Genomic DNA, 26519 nt, shown 5'->3' with positions numbered 1-26519 from the left:
TCCTTTCCAGCTCAGAAGATAAAATAACAGTCCACTTTGTAAACCGTGATGGCGAGACATTAACAGCCAAAGGAAAAGTTGGTGACTCTCTGCTGGATGTTGTGATCGAAAATAATCTAGATATTGATGGTTTTGGTGAGTATGGGACATTCCTTAAAATTTATAAGTGAAACCATTAAATGGGTTTCAACTTTTGGGGGCTTTTTTGCAGAATTTTAACCTTTAGCATGCTAAGTAAAATACTAAAATTCAGGACGTGTTAGTGTTAAATTCTCATTTATAAAGAATAGGAGTGATACTGCATTTCTCTTCTTTGTACGTTGAATTAACCATGTGCCCTCATGAGTCTGTTGCCTCATTCCCTTACTGATGATGACTTGTGTGCCACTAAGCTGGGGGTAGCAACTGGAGTTGAAAGACACCAGCTTAGAGATCTTGAATGTCATATCACAAAGGAGTAGTTTTGACTTAGTCTTTTGGTTTTAACTTTATATTTGGAAATACCTCCAACTTAGAGAAAAGAATTTTCCTATATCATCTTCACCAAGCTTCCCCTACTGTTAACAGTTTACATTACTATGGTATAATAATCAAAACCCAGAAATTAATGTTGACTCAATTACTCAAAAACTTGAGATATAATAGAATTTTCCAGGTTTTTCCCACAACTGTCTTTTGTTCTGGGATTCGATCTAGGAGTCCACATTGCATTTAGGTATTATATGTCCATAGTCCCTTCAGTCTGTGACATTTCCTTGGTCCTTTCTTGTTTTCCACAACCTTGATACTTTTGGAAAGCACTTACATTATTTTATAAAATGTCTCCCTCAATTTGGGTTTGACTGCTGCTTTCTTGTATTGATAGAGCTTATGCATTATTTTAAGTGACTTAAGGAGTTACTTACTCCTTTTTACAATTTTATTTTTGTTGTGCTATGATTGCCATTTAACTTCATATTCGTTTTAGGTGTGTCCCATACTGTTTTGATATTTGTATGTATTACAGAATAGTCACTGCAACACGTCCAGCTAACCTGCGCCAGCACATGGCCTTGAACGTCCGTTCCCCTGCCTAGAAGGGCAATTTATCTACCTCTTTTTTTTTTTTTTAAGATTTTATTTATTTATTTGACAGACAAAGATCACAAGTAGGCAGAGAGGCAGGTGGGGGGCGGGGGGAAAGCAGGCTCCCAGCTGAGCACAGAGCTGGATGTGGGACTCGATCCCAGGACCCTGAGATCATGACCCGAGCCGAAGGCAGAGCCTTTAACCCACCGAGCCACCCAGGCGCCCCAGTTTATCTACCTCTTGTTAGAGAAGGAAGTGTTTTAGTTAGAAAGCTTTTATGTCTTGCTCTGACTGTATTCTTTACCCACTCACACAAAGCAGATGTTCCAGAAACTGCCTTCATATGGCTCAGGGACACGCAGTCTTTCACTGGGCAGTTTTGCTCAAGCACTCTCTCTCTCTCTCTGGAGTGGTGGTTCTCAAAGGGGGTTCCTATTACCATTAGCATCATGTCACTTGGGAAATGCAGATCCTCAGGCCCTGTGCCAGACCTTCTGAATCAGAAAGGCTGCGGTAGAGCCCAGCAATGTGTTTTCACAGTCCTCCGTGTGATTTTAATGTATGTTAAAGTTTGGGAACCACTGGTCCGCAGGAAAGGCCCAAGGAGTATATCTGACTATGATTCCTTGAAGGCATTGTTCACTCTGCACTTTTAAGAGCCCTTTCGAGATTAGAATTAGGTCTCCTCCTTTTTCCCTTCATATAATAAATGTGCCTGTGTTAATGCTCATCACGGCTTTCCGCTTTAGGGAAGACACCCCTCTCCCGTAGGACATTACGAGCTCTTCATATAATAAATATAATATTATTCATATAATTATGAATATAATATAATAATTATATAATATAATAAATATAATATAACAATTATATAATATAAATATTATATAATATAATAAATAAATGTGCCTGTGTTAATGCTCATCACGGCTTTCGGCTTTAGGGAAGACGCCCCTCTCCCGTAGGACATTACAAGCTCTTGCTCAGGTGCCTCACAGAGTGGATTTTGCCAGAGTCGACAGTGCATATTTGCCGAATTCTTACATCTAACGTCAGTTCAGGTTGGTCGTAACAATGGCCATTTGAGCGCAAACAACATTCCAGCATACGTTATCTGTTCTTGTAACAACTCTAAGAAGTAGACTTGCTTTTTAAAAACTTCTATGTTATAGATGAAGAAAATGACGTTCAGGGAAATTGATTTTCCCCGGGGTCATACATGGAGCAGTTAGGAGGTCCAGGACTCAAGTCTCTAACCCCCAAACCTCTGCTTTTTCCTTCCCTTTTGTCTTTCGACCATTTTCCCTAAGAGATGTCCTTCCTGGGTGAACACCTGTCCCAGAAAGAATTGATACAGTTCTAATATTAAGGAGTTTTTTAGTTGAAGGCTGTGGTTCTTGGCTGGGACTGAGTTTCAGAACCTCTACAGAACTTCAAAAAATGCAGACGTCTGTCTTCCATCCTAAGTAGTACAGGGAGAGACAAAGTTGAGCAGGCAGATTTGTAAAAAGTTGCACACGGTTCAGATCTACACTGTGGTAAGAATGATAATTTAGGGACACCTGGGTGGCTCAGTTGGTTGGACGACTGCCTTCGGCTCAGGTCATGATCCCGGAGTCCCGGGATCGAGTCCCGCATCGGGCTCCCAGCTCCACGGGGAGTCTGCTTTTCCCTCTGACCTTCTCCTCGCTCATGCTCTCTCTCACTGCCTCTCTCTCAATAAATAAATAAAATCTTTAAAAAAAAAAAGAATGACTAATTTAGGGAAAGAACTCATTGGTAATTTATGTAAAATATATGTTCTATAAAATTTATAATTTGTCTTCCTCATGAGTTCATTCAGCTACATCTTTAAAATTTTTTTTTTTTTAAGTAGGCTTCACATAGGTTCCACACTCAGCGTGTGGAGGCCAACGCAGGGCTTGAACTCGCGACCCCGAGATCATGACCTGAGCTGATATCGGCAGTCAGATGCTTAAATGACTGAGCGACCCCAGGTGCCCCTGCATTCAGCTGTGCTTTTGAGCTATGCTCAACTTAGTTTCTCTGAATTTTTCTCTCACAAATGAAAAGTGGTACAGCACACAGTGATTGAGAATAGACCGTGGAATCAGGTTATGGTTCATAAACCAGTGCTAAGACGCCTCTTACTGGCCATGAGACCTGGAGCAAGCCACTCAAAAGTCCGTATGCCCCAATTTCCTCTTCTGTGAGTTAGGATTATAAAGGTTCCGGCCTCACAGGGTTGTTGAGGATTAAATGGGCTATCGGAAGTGAAGTGCTGAGCCCAGCGCTGACCTTGGTGAGAACAGTAGCATTTGTGGCATTTTAACTTGGCCTTCCCTCATCCTCTCCCCGCTCCTGCAGTAGCTTTAAGACTCCGCAGCTTCGGAACTACAGGAGCTGTGAAGCCCAGCAGCCTTGCAGCCACCAAAGGGGCGGATGGGGTTTGAATTCCTCGGAAGTCCCATCTCCAGAACGTGGTCATGAGTCCTACGCTTCCCGGGAAAGCTCCATCCCAGGGAGTCATTCTTTGGCCTGCCTCCGAGACTGCTCTGTGCGGGGAGCTCTGTCCCTGCGCCTTCAGACTGAAACAGGCACCTGCAGCTGTTTCACATACCGGCTGGGCAAGCACGAGCCCGGCCAAACATTGAAAAGGAAGGTGTGGGGAACGAGATGTCCGTAGTGGGCTTTGAAATGCCCTGGGGATCTGGAAGGGCCATGCACACGTGCAGGACCCCGCTCGTGCCCAAGAAGGACGTGACAGCATCCTAGCCTCTCACCCTGGCTCCGCGTCAGGTCCCGCACGGTGAGGGCTGAGACAGACGTGTAGGCTGCTCGAACGTTGAGGGGAGCACACCACACACACACGCGCACCAAGCTTGTCAGCAAAGGGTAGAAGACTCACTGGGTGCAAGCACTGAAGGACACCCTGCTTGGGCCTCTGGTTGACCACTAAGCTAACTGAGCAGAGACCTCAGTGGCCGCACACAACTGGGAAGACAGACTTGAGAGAATTAGAACAGGAAAGTCACCAGGAGCAACAGCAAACCTGGGCACAGGGTGGAGACCCTCGTTTCCACAGTTGCCACATCGTGTTATCTCCAGTGTCCACCTTCAGTAAAAAAAATTGAAGCATCAAAAGAAATGGGAGCGTGTGGCCTACACTCGAAGCTCTGCCCCGAGGAAGCCGAGGCGATAGACTTACCGGACAAAGACTTACACCAGCCGTTACAGAAGTTCAGAATGCTGAGGGAAACGACATGGAGGTTCTCTGGCATCTTCACGTCAGAATGTGTGGAGGCCATTGCTGCCCTGAGTGGGGACACGTAAATGAAATGTTGGATGTTGTTCGTGCCCTTGAGAAAGCTGAGCTTTTGAGAGTGCTGAGAAAGCTAATGTGGAGCTTGCGAGCTGTAAATTGATTTTTATGAATTTCTCCACAGATTCGATCGTATGCACTAGGCCTATATATTGGGCTATTACTGCAGAGATATTTGTAACAGCAAAAGATTTGAAACAACCAAATGCCCATCAATGGAGGGCTGGTGTGTAAGTTTTACAATGGGATATTATATGGGATATTATATATTCTTTTTAAGAAAAGAAGTCATCTCTGGAAGGAGTCTTAAAAACCAAATATCAGTGCTTATCTGTTGGTAGGAGGAAGATTTTCATTCTACAACTTTTTTTTTTTTTTTTTTTTTTTAGGATTTTATTTATTTACTTGAGAAAGAGAGGGAGTGAGTGAGAGAGAGCATGTGCTCACAAGCCAGGGGGAGGGGCAGAGGGAGAAGCAGGCTCCCCACTGAGCAGGGAGCCCAGTGTGGGGCTCCATCCCAGGACCCCGAGATCATGATGTGAGCTGAAGGCAGATGCTCAACTGACTGAGCCACCAGGTGCCCCTCATTCTACAACTTTTTATGCTTTCTGAGTTTTGAACAGTGTGAATGGGTTACCTGTCTTAAAAATGTCCGTAAGAAAAAAACCGAGAGGAGACAACCTAAATATCTAACAACAGGAACTGTGTAAGTCTGCGATGGCATTTCTGAAGTACAGTATGTGTCTGTTAGAAGTAACATTTACAGTGTATAATCACATAGGTAGATGCTTATCAGTGGAAAACACAATGTTTTTAGTTTCGATTTTTCAGAATGCACTGAGAAAGATACTAGAAGATGTTCAGACAGACAGTGTGGCTGTCTCTTGATCTGTTGGTGAGGTTCGCCTCTTCATTCCACTTCTCTCTATTTTAACTGCTACAAGTAAATGCAGTGATTTACTTTACTACCTGTGACTTGAGTAAGTCACTGGTTTTCCCTGTGCCCTACTTTCATGAGAAATCAAATGAGGGCAATAATAGTATTCCCCTCATAGGACTTTCATAATGGTTAAGTCAATATTACGTCTTCAGAATATTATGACATTAGGAAAGTTTTAAAAATATATGCAGTAGTCTGTTTTATTGTATAAAAATCTGTGTATGTGATGAGGATACCACTTCAGGGCTATCAGGACGACTTCTGTCAGAAGAAGGGGGGAAGAACAGGTGTTGGCAGGGAGGAGGAGACAGCGGAGGTCTGATGCGGGGCTGCTGGGAACGCGGCAAGGTGCAGCCGCCGTGGACGGCAGTTTGGCCGGTCCTCGGGGAAACAGAGGTACAGTGTGACCCTGCAGTGCCATTCGAGGGCATCCCCAGAAGAATTGCAAGCAGAGACTCAGATCCTTGTACAGCAGATGGAAACAACTCACGCCTCCGCCAGCAGACGCGTGGATAAACAAAATGTGGTATATATGTGGACTGGACTGTCCTTTCGGCATAAAAAGTGCTGAAGTTCTGATATCAGCTGCAACAGGATGAGCCGTGAGAACATTGTGCTAAGCGTGTAAGCCAGGCACAAAAGGACAAGTGCTCTGGGGCTCCCCGTACGTGAGCTACCCAGAGGGGGCAAATTCAGAGAGGCAGGGGAGAACAGAAGTTGCCGGAGACTGATGGGAGGAGAGAATCTGGGCTGAAGGAGGTCTTCTGGAGATAGCTGGTGGCGATGGCCGTACGACATGATGAAGTACTTAGTGCCACTGACCCGTATACTTAAACATGGCTAGGGGTGGTAGATTTTATGTATATTTACTACAATTAAAAAATGCGGGTCAGAAAGAAAATCTGTACAGACATAGAAAATAACATTTTTTTTTTCCGATTAAAGAATCACTGCATAGTCACTGTAGAAAATGTTGGAAAATTTAATAAGCATGTAAAATAAAAAATCCATCCATTATTCTAATCTCTGCAACCACTAATGACATTTCTATGCTTTTTAAAACGCGTATTGTGGTTGCATTTTATGCAGACACGAATTAGATAAAATAAGAGCAATATGAAACTATTGAAGTTTCATACTCAACACAGTGTTTGAAATTGTGTGACTGTCTCCACATTTTTAACATTCACTTAATTTGGGGCGCCTGGGTGGTTCAGTGGGTTAAAGCCTCTGCATTCGGCTCAGGTCATGATCTCAGGGTTCTGGGATCGAGCCCTGCATTGGGCTCTCTGCTCAGTGGGGAGCCTGCTTCCTCCTCTCTCTGCCTGCCTCTCTGCCTGCTTGTGATCTCTGTCAAATAAATAAATAAATAAAATCTTAAAAAAAAAAGATTCACTTAATTTAAAGCTGACAGTGGTGGTGAATTATAATCCTTCTCTGTGCTAATGCCACGAGGGGCTGCCACGGGAGCAGGTAAACAGAAGTGTTTCCTGATCTTTGACAGCAGCACTGAGACTTGGGACTGTTAGGCTGTTGAAAAAAAATGGAAATCAGAATATCCCGCGGCAGTGCTCACCAACTCACTAGGTGACGGTGTGGTGCTGGAATCCACCCCCAGACCAGAAACTGTGGGATGGAAACTGAACGTGACCTAATGCCTAAGATGGTCAACAATCACCCTGACCTTCTGTGCCGTTAGTTGAGGAGTAGAGACTGTATAAGCCAAAGTGCTTGGAAAATAGGATTTTAAAAAGCAAAAATATTTTTAAGCTCAGAAAAATCTCTTGGAAATCAGGAGGTGTGAGAGTGGTGGGTGTGCCACCGGGTGTCCCGTGCGGTGTCTGCAGCAGGTGTTGGTCGGCGGGGTGACCGACCCTCCTGCCCTGCCGCTCCTGGCCTTCATTTCTCTGAGAAGGTTAGTCTCGGCTGGAGTTTTGAGGTCTGTGCCTCCCTTGCATAAAAAAAGATGATTCGTTCTAAACGCGTTGGGCTCTTTCTTTGGACATTTAGGTGGCTTCCGATTTTCAACTATTCTAAATAAACTTAAGGTGAACATCCTCAGAAATACTTTTTATGTATATGTTTTATAGTCTCCTCGCAATAAATTCTAGGGATAGAATTGCCTAGTAGAGTTTGTTTTATAAATGGCTCAAATTATTTGCCTGCTTTCTGATGAGGTATTGTTTGTTTTCTTGGTTAGCAAAGCCTCTCTAAATGTGCCATTTGACAAAAAAATGAAAACTGAACATTTACTTAAATGAGTTTCAACCTCTGCTGCTTGAAGCCACGTCTTTTCTCAAAGCATTGTAAATGCTTTATTTGCAACAGATAATTTTCTTGAGTTGCTTTCCATTAATTCCTTCTAAATCAAAGCAAGCATAAGTATTGTGATCTTAATACCTCAAGGTATCTTAAAATTTTGAAGATCTTTAAAAAAGGGGGGGGGGCACCTGAGTGGCTCAGCGGGTTAAAGCCTCTGCCTTTGGCTCAGGTCATCATCACAGGGTCCTGGGATCGAGTTCTGCATCAGGCTCTCTGCTCGGCAGGGAGCCTGCTTCCTCCTCTCTCTCTGCCTGCCTCTCTGCCTACTTGTGATCTCTCTCTCTATCAAATAAATAAGATCTTAAAAAAAGTGAAAATTTGGAGATATATCATCATTGATGACCATGTATGCAGTGTGCTGACTTTCACACTGCAGGCTGCAGGCATTAGTGGATCGCGAGAGCGGTTTCGTCGCTCCCGACAAGCATTTTAAGGAAATCAGAAAGAACAGAATATATAAAAACACATGATCTTTCGCAAGGGTGTATTATCTCATGAACTATTTGTTGAGCTATTTTACAAAGTATATGTGTGCTGGGTCATGGTGTAGAATGAAGTTCACACTGAGTCACAATAAAAAACAATTGTTTTTGAAGGCCATTAGTTGGATGGGTAAGAATGGAGTCTCTGTGTGTAGTTTGATTCTCAGCTCTGCCGAGTAACCTGCTCTGTGACCCAGGGTTAGGTACCTAACCTCTTGTTTTACTGAGGGTAGAGTGGGAATAATGTTAGTATCTACCTCATGAGACTTCTGGAAAGGTCAAATGAGCGAATCAAAGCAAGTGCTTAAAGTAAACATTAGCTACTGTTGTTAGCATGGTTATTAATACAGGTTTGTTGTTCATTACGGAGCACTTCAACAATGCGTTAAAAAACGTTTCCCTGGGTGCCTGGGTGGTTCGGTCGGTTAAGCGTCTGCCGTCAGCTCAGATCATGAGGGATCGAGCCCTGAATCGGGCTCCCTGCTCCCCGGGGAGCCTGCTTCTCCCTCTACCCATTCCTCCCCTTGTGCTCACTCTCTCTCAAATACGTAAAATCTTGAAAAAAAAAAAAAAAGGTTTCCCATCCCACTTTGGTAACCACTGAAGAATCTTTCCACCTTGCTACTCTAGGAATACAGAAACTTTAATGCCACAGTCATTAGTAGTTTGACAGGAATTCTGCATTCACTTACGTGGTCTCTGGAGAGAAACTTTAAAGATCCATGACCTGAACATGTCCAGAAATTTGGGCATGTAAATATAAACTTGCGGTAAGCTAAACCAGGTTCACTAAAGATAGAGCTAAGCCTAAGCCACTTTCTAGAATAAAGATGAAGGAAATGAGGTCAGGAAGCCTGGGGGCAGCTGTTTGGTTGATTCCTAACGTAGAATAAGGAGACTTTTTCAGTGTTGCCCTTGTAGTCGACTCAGGGGAGGCTGACCAAGTACAGAGTCCTTTTTACAATTTCTCCTTGGGTGAACTCATCCCTTCTGTGACCCCAAATCCCATGTTGATGTCCATAAATTCTTGCATTTACCTTGTTAGCTCCCCTCTCCACGGAGCCTGGGACTTACAGATCCAACTTTCTACTTTACATCTCTTCTTGGAAATTGCACAGGCCTTTTAAAGTCAACAAAGCTAAATAGCATTTGATTTTTTCTTCCCCACCGAAACTGGTTCTTCCTCAGGTCTCACCTGCCATCCGTGAGCATCACTCAGCTGTTTCAGCCGGAAACTGGAGAGTGTCTTTGGCTCTTCCTTCTCCCCTGCGCCCTACCTCCGGTGCCGTCAGCAGCTGCTGTCCGCTGTGCCTCCAACATACACCTGCCTGCCTCCCCGCGGCCACTGCTTGGGGCTGGCCGGCCGCTGCCCGCTGGGAACTGTGCAGACCTGCCCCCGCTCTTGGGCCCTGCACTTGGGGTGATCAGGCACGTCCCCTGACTGCAAAGCATGAGTAACTTCCCGTGTCACGGAGGATACAAATCACGTTCCTCACCCCAGCCTAGGAAACCCCACTGCCCTTCCTTTCCTGAATTTCTCACCATTCTTTCTCTCACTGCAGCCACACTGGCCTTTTCTCAAGAGCTGACCTCACCCAGAAATTTTGCTTTGAGACGTCATCCACACTTTACATGTTTCTCTTGCCTGGTACACCCCCTCTCTCCTCTCTCCTGTACATGGGATTTTCATCTGCCTCAGCTCAGGTTTTATGTTACTTCCTCAGTGAGGCTCTGCCCAACCACCCAGGCCGAAGTCGGACTCCTCTCACTGCCCTGAGCCCTTTATTCTCGGCCACAGCATCCGCTGTCTTTCATTGCACGGATCACAACCTGCTAAGTGTCTGTTCCTTCATTTGCTTCCTCCTCAGAGCCTGTGATGGAGGATAAAATCATTCCTGTTTTATTCCTCACTGTATGAAGTAATGAGCATATATGAGTAAAAAAGGAAAAAAATGGTAAATTTTGGAAGTAACACACTTATAAGCATGTGTGTTTCCAACTTTTTTTTTGTTTTTCCATTTCTTGGAGGGTCGGTTTTCAGAGCGTATTATAATATTTCGTCACTAGGGGGCAGCTATGCCTCTCTGATCAAACTGACCTAGTTTATGACCTCAGACCTTGGTTTTGTTTTGTTTTTTTTTCCTGCTATATCATCTGTTTCCTTCATGTCTCTTTTGAGGGAAATTATTCAAATTGGGAGATCCTGATCATGTTCACATAAATCTATATGCATTCCTATCATGTTTTTGATGCCCTGTTGTTATACTGCATTACTGGCTATGCCAGATCAAACTTTACTCTGGAAAATTAGATTTTATACTTACATATTTTTATCTTTAATATCTTTATATATATTTATAAATATTTAATATATTTCTATATATTATACATAAATATATATTATATATAATATGTATAATTATATATATCATATATTTTAATATAACATGTAATATCATATTTTTAATATATAATAGCACAGTTATCCTCTGGAAATTTGGGGGGAAGGGATTAGTTGAGGTGGGCAGTCTTTCTTGTTAGCATCATCTCTCCACAAAATAGTCAATATAAGATACATATGTGTGCACATGTACGCAAAATGATCTTTCTCCTTTTGGCAAACACACAAATTACATGAAAAAAAAGGAACAATAGTCTGTAGATCTCTTTTTTCTGGGAGTTAATATTATGGCAAGAATTTTGTTAAAAAAAATAAATAATCAAGCCAGGGGCGCCTGGGTGACCCAGTCAGTTAAGTGTCTGACTCTTCGTTTCAGCTCAGGTCATGTTCTCAGGATTGTGGGATTGAGCCCTGTGTTGGGCTTCACGCTGGGCCTGGAGCCTGCTTAAGATTCTCTCCACACACCCCCCCACCCCCCCTTGCTTAAAACCAAACAAAAACCAAACTCAGTCTGGAGAAGTTTTATTTATTGCCAATCTTGAGATTAGCCAATAGCCATACTTTCTTATTCTTAAGGTAATTTTGAAATTAAGTGAACTTGAAATTTTGTAGATAAACGGTGTTAAGGGTCTTACTCTAGTAAAATCAGAATTACTGTGAAAACCGAACGTTTGTCAAGAATCCCATAGTTTCTAGGAGCTAGGCTGTGTCAACTGTAAATTTTACATTTGTTATTGTAGCTAAAGTGAGGCCACCCTCAGTCACTATCATGTAGCCCGCTGTTTATAGAAATCAGAATGTTGGTGTGGTTTTGTTGACTGCAGTGGTAATGTTTTAAATTTTGGTTATAATTTAATATTTTTTAAAGCCTATAACGGTTTCAGCCAAGCATTAAGTGCTAGTGCTGAAAAATACATCTGAAAATCAGTTATTTTGGAATAGAATGTAGATGTGACAGAAACCTATGACAAAAGCCAAACGTCTGTCATGATATGTGTTACTATTAATTTAGGAGAACTCTTAATCATTAGCCAGAGTGCCACCAAAATAAAAGCAGCACTGAGGTGTGCATACGTTGAAGTTCATGAAAATTGTTATAGGACCGTGCAAAGATGACCAATAAAGTGCCGGCGCCAGGGGCTAATACCAGTGTGGCTATAATGTGTCCCTAAGTCTGATTATCATCTATGATAATCATATTTTATATATGTTTATATTTTTTATATATTTTTGATTATTTGAAAGGTGGACATAGTAATGTAAAAAAGTTTTATTTAAAATGTTCGCCTACGTGTATTTTATTATTATTATTTTTAAAAGTTTTATTTTGGAGAGAGCACTTTTTTGGGAAAGTCTTTGTCTTTCTTTCATTTCTGAAGGACAACTTTGTCAGAGTGTTTTGGTTGGAGTTTTTCCTGTCAGCATGTTGTATATGTCATCTTGGTGTCTCCTGGCCTCTATGGTTTCTTTCTTTCTTTCTTTCTTTTTTTTTTTTTTTTAAGATTTTATCCATTTATTTGACACAGAGAGAGGGAGCGCACACAAGCAGGCAGAATGGCGGGTAGAGGGAGAGGGAGCAGGAGAAGCAGGCTCCCCACTGAGCAGAGAGCCCAACATGGGGTTCCATCCCAGGACCCTGGAATCATGACCTGAGCTAAAGGCAGAGGCTTTAACCCACTGAGCCACAGGCACCCCACCTCTACCGTTTCTGCTGAGAAATCCACTGATAGCCTTATGGGGATTTCCTTGTAACTTACAAGCTTTTCTCTTGCTGCTTTTAAGATTCCTTCTTTGTTTTTGATTTTTGGTAGTTTTATTGTATCTTGAAAAAGATCTCTTCAAGTTGAGTTTGTTTGGGGACCTATGAGCTTTATGAAGTTGCATGTCCAACTCTACCAAATTTTGGAAGTTTCTCAGCCATTATTTCTTAAAATAAGCTTTTTACCGTCCTTTCCCTCTCTTCTCCATTGGGGACTCCAGGAATTTGTGGATTGTTTGTTTTGATGGTTAAAACACCAGCAGATCACATAGGCTTTCTTACTCATTTCCATTATTTTTTTCTTTTTTCCCTCTGACTGGATAATTTCAAAGGTCCTATTTTCTAATTTACAGTCTTTCTTCTGCCTGGGCCATTGTGTTGTGGATGGTCTCTGTTATATTTTCCATTTCTTTCATTGTGCTTTTCAATTCCAGAATTCCTGTTTGGTTCTCTTTTATGATTTCTAGCTCTTTGTTATACTTAACCATGTTATTGCATCATTTTCCTGATTTCATTGATGGTCTTTCTGTGTTTCTTTGTAGCTCATTTAATTTCCTTGAAACAGCTATTAGGAATTCTTTATCAGGTAAATAGCAGATGTTCTTGTCTTTGGGGTTAGTTACTTGAAGATTATTGTGTTCTCGGGGCGCCTGGGCGGCTCAGTGGGTTAAGCCTCTGCCTTCAGCTCAGGTCATGATCTCAGGGTCCTGGGATCGAGCCCCGCATCAGGCTCAGCAGGGAGCCTACTTCCTCCTGTCTCTCTACCTGCCTTTCTGCCTACTTTGTGATCTCTCTCTCTGTCAAATAAATAAATAAAATCTTTAAAAAAAAAAGAAATAAGATTATTGTGTTCTCTTGGTGGCATCGTGTTTCCTTGATTTTTCACGTTCCTCAGTCTTGTGGTGTCGTCTTCACATCTGCAGTGGCAGTCACCTCCTCTAGTCTTCATGGACCGACTTCGGGAGGGAAATTTTTGTCAGCCCTGCTGGGGATTCTGAGGCTTTTGGGGGCCTCCAGTGGATTTACCTGCATGCTTGCTTCCTCCTGTGGCACAGTCTTAAGCTTCTGTGACTTCTCTGGATTCTGCAGAGCCAGCTGGTGTGCTCACAACTTCCCTTTTCCAAGCGCGGCCAGTCCCAGGCTCGCAGATGCAGGCTGGCTTCGTGGTCGTCTGCACAGGCTCACTCTCGATGCCCGTGGGAGCGTGCTTGGGGACTTGGCCGCGGGGTCAGAAGGAAGATGTGTGGGTGAGGTGTGTGGACTGCCTGCGGTATCTGTGCATGGGCTGGGTGGATCTGGGGGTGAGGCATCCCCAGTGCTCAGCGGGCCTCCTGCTAGAGTACATGACATGGTTAGTAAGAGTCACATCCCTCCGATATATCCAAGCCCTGACTGCTGATGTCCTTGCCACTTGCTGCCCTCCAGCGTTCAGCTCAAACTCAGTACGCTGCATGAGATGAGGGAAGTGGGCCTGATTGGCAGCATCTTCTCAAAACGGTTCCTCGTCCTCGGGCTGCACTGGAGGGTCAGCCCCTCCTGGATCCCACAGCTCCCACAGAGGCACTTTGTGGACAGTGCCACGTTGTTGTGGAGGGTGGGGTGTGACCGAGGCCCATGTTTGTTGTCCATTTTGCTGCGCTCAGTCCCTCACCACACTTAATTTTAAAACATTTTCATTATTCCAAATGGAAATTCTATACCCTTTAGCTAGGACTCCCCAACCCCCCATTTCCCGTCCCTGAAACAATCACATCTTTTTTTCTATCTATAGATTTGCCTATTCTGGATACTACATGTAAGTGGAATCGGAAGTTGTCTTTTGTAACTGACTCTTTCCGATTAGTAGCCTATTTTTAAGGTTCATCTCTGTGGTAGCGTATACCAGTATTTCATTCCTTTGTAGGGCCAAATAATACTCATATTCCATTTTATGGATATTCTGCTTTTTGTTTACACTTTCATCCCTTGAAGGATATTTGGATTGTTTCCACTTTGTAGCTATGGCCAAGGTATGAAAGCAATTAATGAAGAGAGGATGTTCTTTTTTTTTTCTTTCCTTTTTTAAAAGATTTTATTTATTTGACAGAGAGAGCGAGCTTAAGCAGGGGGAGTGGCAGGAAGAAAACACACTGGTGGGTAACTCACCTGCTCAGGTAACCAACTGTCTTTCGTGGTGGGCTGCCACAGAGTTGAGAGTGGTGAAGGGGCTATGGACACCTGTCCGTCCACCTGTCCTCTCCCACATCCAGCCCCTGGAGGGATGGTGGTTGGGAACCTCTGCAGTGGGTTACGGGAAGCTGCTAAAGCATTCTGAGCGGAAGGTGATGCAGCATGTCTTATTTTGGAGCGATCTCACTGGTGGCTGTGTAAAGGATGGGTTTGAGATGAGTGCGACAGAAGCAGAAACCATGAGATTTCACCAGGGGGAGGGTAAAAGATGGCAGGAAGTAGAGAGAGCCAAGGAGAGATCCCGTCCTAGAAAGGGAGTCAAAATAAGAATATTTCAAATGGTAGAGAGAGCGCCAGAAAGGTGCAATGTGAGAAAAGCCCAGGGAAGAGGAGGGTGCGTACGATATGGTCTCAGTCATCTTGGAAAGGAGAGAAAAGTTCATATACCCGGTAAATCCCTCTGGAAAAATGTAGGACATTCCTTTTTGCACCACCTGGTCAAATGAAACGAAGTCACCATGTTCCAGCTCTTCGTACACTTTCAGCTCTTTTCCCTAGGAAACTTGAATTCTTTTAACCGTCTCTTAAAGATTTTATTTTCATTCTCTAGTATAATTTTCATTGCCCTCTTGGGAAACTTGCCAATTGTTTCCACATCTTGCTTAAGTTGCCAAACTCAGAGCTGAAGAGGATTCTAACAAGGCTTTGACAAACATTGAATATATGCAGAAGATTAAACTTTTGGTTCCTACAAGCTAAGTTCCTATTATACATTCTAGTCCCGTATTTACTCTTTACATCAATGCTCTGCATTCATGATCACCCCATATTTTACAGTCCCTTCCGAACTTTGTCAACAGGTGTGCTTTTCTCATTCCTTGGACGGGGAAGAAATCAAATATAACAGACACTCTTAGATGCAGAATGAAATCAACTCAGCCTGTTGAAGATGGCTAACATTGTTCTGAACAGAACGGTCATATTGTGATCTAAGTGTCACTTTTGAAAAAAAAATTCTGCAGCTATGAGTCACAAGACCTCATGAATCACGATTAGAAGAAACAATCCTATAAGACCCCCAAGATAATAAGACAATCCGAGGAGTATTTTTTTTTTTTTTAAGATTTAAAAATCTGTCCTATTTAAAAAAGGCAGGAAGACTTACAGAAAATAGTGAAGACGTGTCTCTGAAAAAAGTACTTGGGAGGAAAATATACATCTTTTTAAAAAGAGCCTCAAACTGTGAGAACAACAAGAAGCTATTTCAGAAAAGTTACTCCTTTCTTTTGTTCTTGTCTCAGCTCATAAAAAAAAAATATTTCATGATAGCTATTTCTTCCGATTTAGTACGTTCTTGGTCTTGTAGTTAAAGGTAGTCCCCAAACTAGTAAGCACCTGACTTTTGCCTTTGTTTGGGATACACCTGTATGAATGTTAACACAGTATAAGTTTGTGTAACCCCCACCGCAATCACAATACAGAACAGTTTCATCACCCCCCAAAATTCCTTTGGACTGCTCCTTTGGGGTCACACCCTCACCCATCCCTAACACTTGGTAACCACTGGTACGGTCTCCATCCTATAGTTTAGTCTTTTCAGAATGTTGTCTAAATATAAACTTACAGTACGTAACCTTTGAGACTGGCTTCTCTCACTCAGTATAATGCCTGAAATTCATCCAAGTGGTCTCGCGTGCCCCCAATTCATTCCTGCTTACTGCTGACAAGCATCCCATTGTGTGGACATAGCACAGCTTGTTTCTAGCACATATATCGTGGTATTGTGTTGTGGTTTTCACCAGCGTTTTCTCCAAAAATTGAAGACGTTGAATATCTGGGGTTTTTGCGGGGGGGCCGACGGAGGGATTGCCATCATTTTTTTCAAAGTCATGTGGGAGAATGGCCTACTTTTTCTCTTGTACTACTAGAAGAAAGCTCTGAATGGCCCAGAGTTGTGCGTATGTACATGTTCAAGTCCAGCTGCCCTTAAATATGTTTTTATGTGCTTATTTGTCATCTCTGTATTCTCTTTGGTGAAGTGTCTGTTCGTATCTATTACCTATTTTTTAATTGGGTTGTTTGCTTTTTCTTCTAGCATGAGTTTTGAGAGTTCCTTACATATTAGGGATCCTAGTCCTTTATTGGGCATGTATCCCACTCTGTGGCTTGTCTTTTCATGCTCTTGACCATGTCATCAGCAGAGTACAAGTTTTAATTTTAATGAGTTTCAGTGTATATGTTTTTCTCTTTTACAGATTGTGCTTTTGAACTTGAGATAAAGATATAGATAAAGATCTATCTGTATCTCTCCTGCCCCCATTTAAGTAAAATATATCCATTTACGTTTTGTATGAAATGTTCCAAATTTACACAAAAATAGGAAAGTCAACTACTTGCTCAAATAACCAATTTTGTTTATGTGCGTGTCTCTGTGTGTGTGTTTATATTGAGAGAGAGAGAGAGAGAGAGAGCACGCATGTGGAGAGGAGGGGCAGAGGGAAAGAGAAACTCAAGCAGACTCCAGAGCGTGGAGCCCGGCGTGGGGCTGGATCCCACAACACTGAGATCCTGACCTGAGCTGAAACCAAGAGTTGGATGCCCAGCTGACTAAGCCACCCAGGTGCCCCTGTGTGTATGTTTATTAGATTATATATACTTAGTATTTAAGTAAGGTGACTTAGGTTATGGAGTCACAGGAACTAGTTATCTTCAACATTGGGAAACTTACTTCAAGCCGTGACTCATCTCTAACTAGCAATATGATCTTTAGTCTATTCATTTAACTTCTTGGGTTTAATTCCTATTGTATTTAAAGAGAAGGTTGAATTTAAGATAACTTACAACTTCCATAATAGTATTAATACATAACAATATTAATACAAGATTAAGAATAATAACAATAACAATACACTTGTATTGGGCTTATTACCTATATGTCATGGTTGCAAGGACATATATTAAGTAAACACTCACATGTAATTCTTGCAACTACCGTGTGAGACTGGTTGGGTCACTGCTGAGGGAGCTGAGGTGTGGCGGGTAAAGTAGCTCAAGGTGCTGCGGGGATGGAAGCCCGAGGCCTGGCTCCAGAGCCTGCCTGGGACTTCCGGGCTTCACTGTGTGGTCTCCTTCTACTCGGTCCTATTACTGCTTTGAATCAGTTTTAGTAGAAGTGAACATTTCAGGAAGTCTCTCATTTCCTTCTTGATTTTTTTTTTTTTTTGATAATAAAGCATGAATGACAAATGGTTAAATTATGAGGCAACAACTCTTGTTAAAATTATTAAGTCATTCAGGGGAAAATAAAGCAGGTTACTCATTACTGATAATAGTTACATGTCTTATGTATTGTTTATTACCAAAGAGAATCTAAATCAAACCGAAGTTACTCCTAGGACTCTGTAATCTTTATGGTTGTGTAAAGGCTTTAAAATTATTTAAAAAGCAGGCAAGAATAACATTTTCAGGTGGATTTTAACCAGAACATGCTTCTGCATGGTTCCGTTTCATCAGATCCTCCTTTGGGCTCCCTGTTTTTGGAAGATAAGCTCGGCCAGACCGGGGACGTGATTTAGAGCTGTTAGTATGTGAGACAAACTTGAAATAGCTAAGGATGCTAAGCTTGGAGAGGGAAGAGCAGTCTCGAATATATGGAAAGTTATTGTTTAGCAGAAAGATTTACTAAATAAACTGTTAATGAAATTCTCACAGAGGGTAGAAAAGTGGGTGCCAGGAGTTGGGGAAGTAGGGAGAGGCTGGTGAAGGGACACAGACTTGCAGCTGTAAGTGAATAAGGTCTGAGGGTTTCACGTGTAACGTGGTGACTGTAACTGATGTATAATGTGTCATAGAACTGACATTTGCTAAGATCATAAAGCTGAACTGTTCTCACCAAAGAAAAAAAAAAAGTGATAAATATATGAGGAGATAGGTGTATTAATGAATTAGCTGGGGAGGGGGGGATCCTTCCACGTTGTGTACTTGGAGCTGATCACGCGATGTACACTTCCGTAGCTTACAGTTCGGTCAGTTATGCCTCAACATAGCTGAGGAGAGAAAAGAAGGCTGGGACTGTGTGGCTCGACCTGGGTCAGCCCAGGGAAGCTACCGCGTGTGACGGACGTGCTTACGGGGCGTAGCTTTGCCGGGAGGCTTTCCTGCAGACACTAGGCGACCCATGGGACAGGGATGCTGCGGAGCAGAGCCAGTCATGGTTTGCTTGGATTGTGTGACTTTTCAGTTCCCTTTTCACAGTGCCTGGCATATAAGAGGCACTCAGAAAATAGCTGTCAAATTCATAACTTAAAAAAAACAGGATGGGAGAAATAGTCTTATCATTATTTTAAAACCAACATAATTCTTAAAAGGACTTACTTGATTCTATCTTGGTTTTGAAGAGCGATCGAGAGGGAGGAATATTTAATTTGATTTAGATGTGGGTTTACTTGCTTTCTCATTCCTCTCATATACCACAAAGCTTCATAAATTGTGCTGTGCTCTCCAGAATAAAGGTAGATAACTTCGATAGCTATTATATAAATTACTACATAAATTTAAAAATGCACACGTTGTTGTATGTGTGCATGTCTGAGTTTATTAATTTGTAAGCTCTTTGATATTAGGATTGTGTATTTTTGTGTTTCCCTTCACAGCACTTAGCCCGAATCTTTTTGAAAGCATATGTGAAAGATTTCAAACTGTGTGTGTGTGCACTTGGGACAGGGGGAATGGGAAAGGGGCGGGAGGGCTTGTCTCTAAATCTCATCATTATTCAGAAATAAAGTCCTATCATTTCCGTATGCTAATGCTGATTCTAAAATTTAGACATAATCAGTTCAAGCTAGATCCGAATTGTGTGTAATGTAGGGGAGTGTGTTCAATGTCTGTTGCTTTCTTAGGTGCATGTGAGGGAACCCTGGCTTGCTCCACCTGTCACCTCATCTTTGAAGAGCACATATTTGAGAAGCTAGAAGCAGTCACGGACGAGGAGAACGACATGCTCGATCTGGCCTACGGACTAACAGATAGGTAACGTTGTAGGACTGCTTCAGCTGTACTAATACTCTGGGAAGTTAAAGTTTTTAGTAGTTTGTATCTGAGACCAGACCCACACATGTCACAGTGATCTCCTGGCACAGATAGCTAACGGTCACAAACTCCAAATATCAAATATGTGACATTTCTTTTTGTTCTCACTCTTATAATTTTCGCCTTTATGAAACTTTCCTTTCTGCTAAAGATAAAAAAAAAAATCCATTCAAGGTATAGGAGGTGTAAGTTCTAGATCCTAATAAATCTTCTTTCATCTATTTTTATGCCAGGGATTAATATTTATCACAATTTAATGAGTTGGGATTCAGTTTAATGCTTTTTATGGTGTTCTTGAAGGACAGATTTGATAATTGGATGAAATTATCATGGGAAGTTTAACCTACTTGAAAGAACAGAAGTTTTAAAGAAAAAATATATAATGGCAACTATATTAAAAAGAATAGTTCTGTTTCTAAGTGTATCTTAATACACTTAGATTTAATTAGAGCTTGTTCTTGATATTAACAATAGGTAGAATTCCTCTTTAAAGTAGTCAGATTTATAGTAACAAGTGATATTGAGTGATACTTGATTTTTAAAAATTACCTAGTCTTTCAGTTGGAGTTAGAGGAGGTAGCTAGTTACGTTATTGTTTCAAGGGGGCAAGATCATAAGGGATTACTGAATTAGGTTGCCTTTGGTGTTTAACTGTAATTTGGTGACCCTCATGAAAAATCACTGTTTAAGAAATTTAAAATAATAGTAATAATAATAGGCTTAAATTGTATATATTATATAACCATAATTCTGTTAAATCCTTAATGCAACCATATTATTTAATCCTCACGACAATGTTTAGGTCATTAGTATTTATTCAGAGGTGACGAATCCATTTATTCCCTTTGGTGGTTCATTTCCCTGCTGGTAGCAGTGAGACTGAGCCCCAGCAGGAGAAGCGGGGAAGACAGAGCAAGTGTACGGTAGCTGCCCCGTCCCCATCCCCTTCACATTTTTAGGTGCCGTCTTCTCTGTCGACCCCTGTTTTTGCTGGGGAGTAGCGCACCGAAGGCACAGTGACTGTTGTGGGGAAAGAGAACCATGCTTCTCACAGGTAGCAGTTATAAGACACTGGGGCACATCTGGAATGAAAATAATTTTGCTCACAGCCAGTAACCACATGTAAACGATTTCTGGGGTACCACACAGTTCCAAAACAAACAAGGACATTCTTTCGGTTCCTGTATGTATTTTAAAGTTACGTGCTGTGTAAATGTCTTTATTTCTTAAGATAAAACACCATTGTTTTAATGTTTATTATAGAGTCTTCTTCACCGTGATTACTGCTGGACTCATACATGGGCTCATAGAGCACTTACTGTAATGGTTACCGGTTGCTTTTTTTCCTGTATCTCCAGGGCCTGATTCACCGTAGGGCATCACCCAGCTAGTTGTGGAATTAATGGTCGATAGAAAGAAAAATTCAGGAATTACCTGTGGGTCCGTATTTGGTGATAGTCATTGCTTGGTGCCACCAATTTCCAGGGGTAGTGGACGCAGAGGCCTCAGTGTCTGTAGTTGGAAGATGAGGATAATAATAGTACCTGCCTCGTTGGGTTGTTGTGTGATGCTCTTAGAACAGTGTCTGGTGGAGAAAGCAGTCATTAAATAGTTTTTAGCATTGTAATCATAAAAATATCAATTTATGTGCTGGATACTTACTATCATGCCTAGGTAATTGACAATGATTATTTCTGACCTCCAGGGTTAGGCAGTATCATCACCATTTTGTAGGCAGGAAAACAAGGTGTAATTACGACATTTGCTTAAGGCTGCACATCTAGAGAATGACAGAGCCTTGATTTGCATCGGTTATGTTGGGCCTCAAAGTTGTTGATCTTATACTTCTCTGAACTGAAAACCAACCCTTAGGAGTAAAGTGAACACACCCTCTAGTGTATTTCCACTGTCGTATGTATATGGCAAAAGGGACTGGAGAACATGCCGTCAAGGTTTGCACAGTGTCAGAATTTTGTGGAACTCAAGGTGAAATCAAGGCCACCTGCGGTTGGTCTCCTGGTCTGGAGGTATAGACTTTGTCCACTGGTAGACCTAGAGCAAGAAGGTAGAGGAGAGAGGGGAGAAAACAGCTGCAGGGCACCACTGCCTTGTCTTCCTGGAACCACCTTCCCTGGGTCCCCATAACACACTTCCTGTCCTTTTACTGCGCTTATCGTAAGCTGCCCCTTTTCACTGACAGCTCTTTCCATCTCTGTCTCGCTTACTAAATTAAAGGTGCCTTGGAGACTGGCCTTAATTTGTCTGTATGTGAACACTGGGAATAACCAGCAGGACTCGCCACAGTCAGATGAATTGGTCTAAATTGGCTCGCCACATTTTCTGCCCTACACACAGAGCTGAAGGCATAAATGAGTACGGTCAAGGCTATTTGTAATCAGCAAATAGGAATTATTGACATAAGGGGATTATTCCTATCAGAAGTCAGTATTTCCTCTGGTTAAACTTACTCCCTTGCTCCGAAACTTCCCAGTGGTCCCTCATTGCTCACCAGTTAAAGCCCAAACTCTTGGTGTTCAAACCTGTCTGTGGCCTGGTGACTGTTTTAGCCCATCACCCTCCCTGTATAGTAGCCAAGCCAAGCTGCAAACCCATATGGCCTCAAATAGGCCTTAAATCCCTGTATATTTGCCTCAAATGACTTTATCTTTTATTAAGTATTACATCCTCCCCATCCTTTAAAGCCCATTCTAAGTGCCATTTCCCCTCGCCAGAAGTGAGTGCTTTCTTCTTTCTTCTCAGACCGTCTGGCTTTCTCTCTCTGTGGCATCGGTCACGATCTCACGTGTTAATTATCTGTAAATGTGACTCATCTCTTCTGTTTGACTGAAAGCTCACTCTTTCATACTGACGCTGGTAGTTGAGTCCCACCGCAGTTCTGTGAGGACCCTGCTTGTTCTTCGTCTTTAGGATTAGGTTAGGAGACTAATGTCTGGCAGGGTTAGGAAACGGACCATGTGCCCTGCTGGATTCTGGACCCCTGGCTGGTCGGCCCTAACCCGATGCTGCCTCCTTACAGCCCCCGGCCCCCGGCACGTCAGCGTGTTCAGTGAGGGACGTGAGGTGCTCTTCCTCGCACACCCACTGACGGTCAGTGCTGTGCCTTTAGATGCTCAGGAAATGCTGGATGGATACATGAATGAGACCAGGACCTGCACGCCGAATTCCATCGCAGTGTAGACAGTTTGACTGTATCACTAATACATTGTTTTTACGTGCCTCACAGAGAAAAGCACCGCTGATTAAAATACCGGTACAAGGTTATCACTTGACATTTTGTGCATGTTAAAGGAGCTGTTTATACTTACTTCGACATATATTTGTTCATCCCTGTTTAAAAAAGTAAAATATAAATAAAATTGGTAGTAATTCTGAAGAAAAAAAAGAAAATAGAGTTATATTCTTCCAGTGACAAATATTTGCTTTACTAATGCCAAATTTATGTCCTCCTATGTATGTTTCTTAACTTTCGTAGTCTCTTTGGACTTATTTTGAGTGGTAGGTAAGTTCACACATGTAGTATGAACACCCTTCCCACAACTCAGTTGAAAAGACGCACATCAGAGTGTCACTGAGCCCACAGCTCCGACGTGACTGCCGCCTCCCAGTGCAGCTGTGACTGTAAGATGCCGTTGACTTTAAGACGCATCTCCATTTCAGAGATATTAAAAATGTGGCAAAAAAATGCTTCTGATAATTGATGACTTAAGTCTATGTATTTATTTTAGATTTCTTGTTTTAAAGGTTTTAAAAAGGGTACCTTTCTTTTGTCGTCCCTATGGTTTTGAGGGTGGTGGTGGGGGGGAATTGATGAATCGTTCTCTTGGTGTTGCTCAAACCTCTGTTCTCTTCCCCGCTTCCGTGCCTTCTGATGATTTCATTGCTCGTCAGCGCTTTCACCGAAACACAGTAGTTGTAGGAGATGCTAGAGACTGAAGACGAACATGCTTCGGCACACCACGTTTTGTGTTCGGTCTCGCGTTTGCATTTCTATGTAGCCTCTAGTTATGAAAGGGTTCGGTGTATGTCTTTCGATGTAGTGATTTAAAAGGTAAGTAAATCCCTCACTGCTTTGGGTAGGAAAATGTCCTGTCAGCTGCATTGTCTTATGAATAATAACACACTTGATCCTAAACCATAACTTCTCCCTCTTATGCAGATCTCGATTGGGCTGCCAAATCTATTTGACAAAGGCTATGGACAATATGACAGTTCGAGTACCTGATGCTGTGGCCGATGCCAGACAAGCCGTGGATGCGGGCAAGAACTCCTAAGCCAGAAAAAATTGGAATATTTTCACAAAATTTTACCTATTTTTATAATTATTATTTCTTAATGTAATTACATGAGAACATGAGTGAAGGGGTTTGTTATTATGATTCGCTTTACCACTTTAATTGTCCTTACATAACTATTGCATTTTTGTAGTTCTAAAAGCATGCAACTGTTATTTTGGTTAACTTACAAAAAGCAAATCAAATATTGGAAAATACTTAGTATTATAGAATCTTAGATATTTTACCTTATGTTTTTCTAACAACTGTAGCAAGATATTTTCACCTAAATTTTATGCCTAATTACAAGTAAGTTAGGTTAGAAAAAGGTATTATTTTTCCCTTTTAGATGTGGGTGAAGGCAGAGATCAAAAACGGCTTGTCTAGAGCCCTGGGACAAATGAGAAAATACTAGAACTCGTATCTTCTTACTACAAGTTTCGTGCTCAGACTGAAACTAGAGAAATTATGAGTATCTTATCCACAGCAATAACTAAATGAACAAAACTAACCGCTCAGTAAACCGCTTAATTTCAAAGACTATTGCTGCCTCTCAATAAAGATTTCAGAATTTTGATCCAGTGAAAGTGTCTGGACTTCCTCACAGCGGGGGGCTGGTTTCCGAGAGCCAGCACGCTGCGGGGTTGCTCATGGGCCAGGCAGAAGGTGCATCCTGTCCGTGACTAGTTCTGGAAGTCACACAGCATCACGTCTGCCTCTTTTCATGAGCCGTGAGGCACTGAGTCTGGCCCCTCGTTTGAAGAGAGGGCGTCAGAGAACTTGCAGTCATGGTTTAAAGCCACCACAGTAACCATTACTTTGAGGTTAGCTTCTGGCACGTTACTGCCTGAGAAGACTGGCCTTCTAACTAAGTGTTCTGAGCGTTTCAAGAAGGGCTGGGTTTTGCTCTTACATTGCATTTTGAAAGATTCTTGTGTATTCTTTATTATGATGGTTCATTGGTTTTCTTCTCTAACTCCCAATAGTTTTCTTCCTGACAGTTGGTTAAAATCGGAGAGAATAATGGTGGGTTCCTTTTCAATGCTGTGTAATTTTAGTTAACATTTCTCTGCATTTTGCCATCAAGAAAGGCAGCTTCCTTTGGTATAATAGTATGTATAATTGTTAGTTACATGCTAACACTTAATATTGTATTTGGTTTTCACAAATAAAACCAACCTGTAATTACATACGTAATTCAGAGCTACTGAATTAGTTTTCCACGTGAGCAGTTCGAAGAATTTTGAAAACCTTTGCCTAACTTTCACGGTGAAAATATTGTCTAATTTTTGTCTTAAAGGACAGCTTTCTTATTTTCTTGATAACTAGTTAAATATTATGGTGATCTGTGTAATTTCTATCCTAGTCATTTAGCATTTATCAGAACAATTACATTTCGCTTAAAAAATTGTTTTCTTAGGGGGAACTTAGATTCATTATATGTTTTCTCATCTTTTTCTTCTTTTTTGATAATTCTTTTAATTGCTTTTCCTGCTCCTAAACTCCCTGAAGTTTTGTGGCAAACCACATTTTGGATCAGAATTTGTTAGATGGATTTCTTATTTATAGGCTAACTTAACACTCTATAAAAACTAGAAATAATGTGTTTTATGCACATTCTAAAAATAGCACATGAAACTTTATTCTAAGTGTAAACTGTTCAAAGGTATTCAAACATTATACACAAACTTTGTTTCCTATTAGAGAAATATTTAAGAATAGAAATATGATCTTGGTTAAGCAACAACAGGATTCCTTTCATGTGTCAACACATCGCATGATATCAAGTTGTTCTTATCAGATTTTCTTTTGTTTATAAGTTTCTAGAAACTTAAAAATTAGAAAACCAGCTGGCAGGAGGAAGACATGATCACTTGCAGACACAGAGTGGTTATTACAGAACAGAAACAGGGGGTTAAAAGACCATTTAAATCTACCAGAGGCCATCGAGAAGTGGAGTGGATGGGAAAGGTCTCTGCAGTGAGACACGTTACTTCTGCAGAAACTTAGTAGAAATCATCTAATCATTGTCCTCATTCCTCTTTCCCTTTGACTCTCATCTGCCCATCTTACCACCTGGATGTAGGATTTGTCATTTAATTTGTAGACATGGTTTGATGTTAAAAAATTAAGCAGAGCCTTCACGCCTTTCTGCTTCCCTCTATGAGCCGCTCCTGAAACCATGACCCCTCAGCTTGGTTCACCCAGTCGTCTTTACCCTCCCTCGTCTGCCGGAGGCCTCTGCCTCGGGCTGCCCTTTACAGCATTTCCTGCATTTGGCATTATGTAGCCTTATTACATGCAGCACTTACTACATTTGTCCCCTGGTAAGACAAAGCTTTTTTAGAATAAGGACTGGGTTGTGTTCATCTTGGTAACTGCGGTGTCTATTGTGGTATTTGTCCCACAGTAGGTATATCAAAAATACTTGAGTCAAACAAAACCTGGTCTTATAAGGAGTGTCTTGCTCTGTGGCAATCTCCCGTTATGGATGAGACCACATGAGCTCAATACGGGCCTATGTCCTGAGCCTGCCTCTTAACTCCAACTTAACAGAAATCAGGAAGCACCGGTTTTCCTGAGAGATCAGAAAATTTCCACTGTATTAAGAAGAATTGTTCAACTCATCATCTTTTTTAAACATACCTTGAATGAAAAAGCTTTTGAATGGGCTGA

General features: G+C 41.8%; 1 protein-coding gene across 1 annotated transcript in view; it reads left to right on the top strand.

The window, feature by feature from the left end:
• The window catches only part of FDX1 (ferredoxin 1), a 30657-nt gene extending 5617 nt beyond the window's left edge, over positions 1-25040 (top strand). Inside the window, exons 2-4 of the mRNA XM_046014920.1 lie at positions 11-135; positions 19362-19491; positions 23729-25040. Coding sequence (XP_045870876.1) covers positions 11-135; positions 19362-19491; positions 23729-23843 — 370 coding nt within the window. The 3' untranslated portion in view covers positions 23844-25040. The remainder of the gene's footprint in view (positions 1-10; positions 136-19361; positions 19492-23728) is intronic.
• Positions 25041-26519: the final 1479 nt, after the last annotated feature.

This window comes from Meles meles, chromosome 8, assembly GCF_922984935.1.
Source record: "Meles meles chromosome 8, mMelMel3.1 paternal haplotype, whole genome shotgun sequence".
Classification (NCBI taxonomy): domain Eukaryota; kingdom Metazoa; phylum Chordata; class Mammalia; order Carnivora; family Mustelidae; genus Meles; species Meles meles.
The sequence above is the reverse complement of the archived record's forward strand: the minus strand, read 5'-3'. Positions and strand labels throughout refer to the sequence as shown.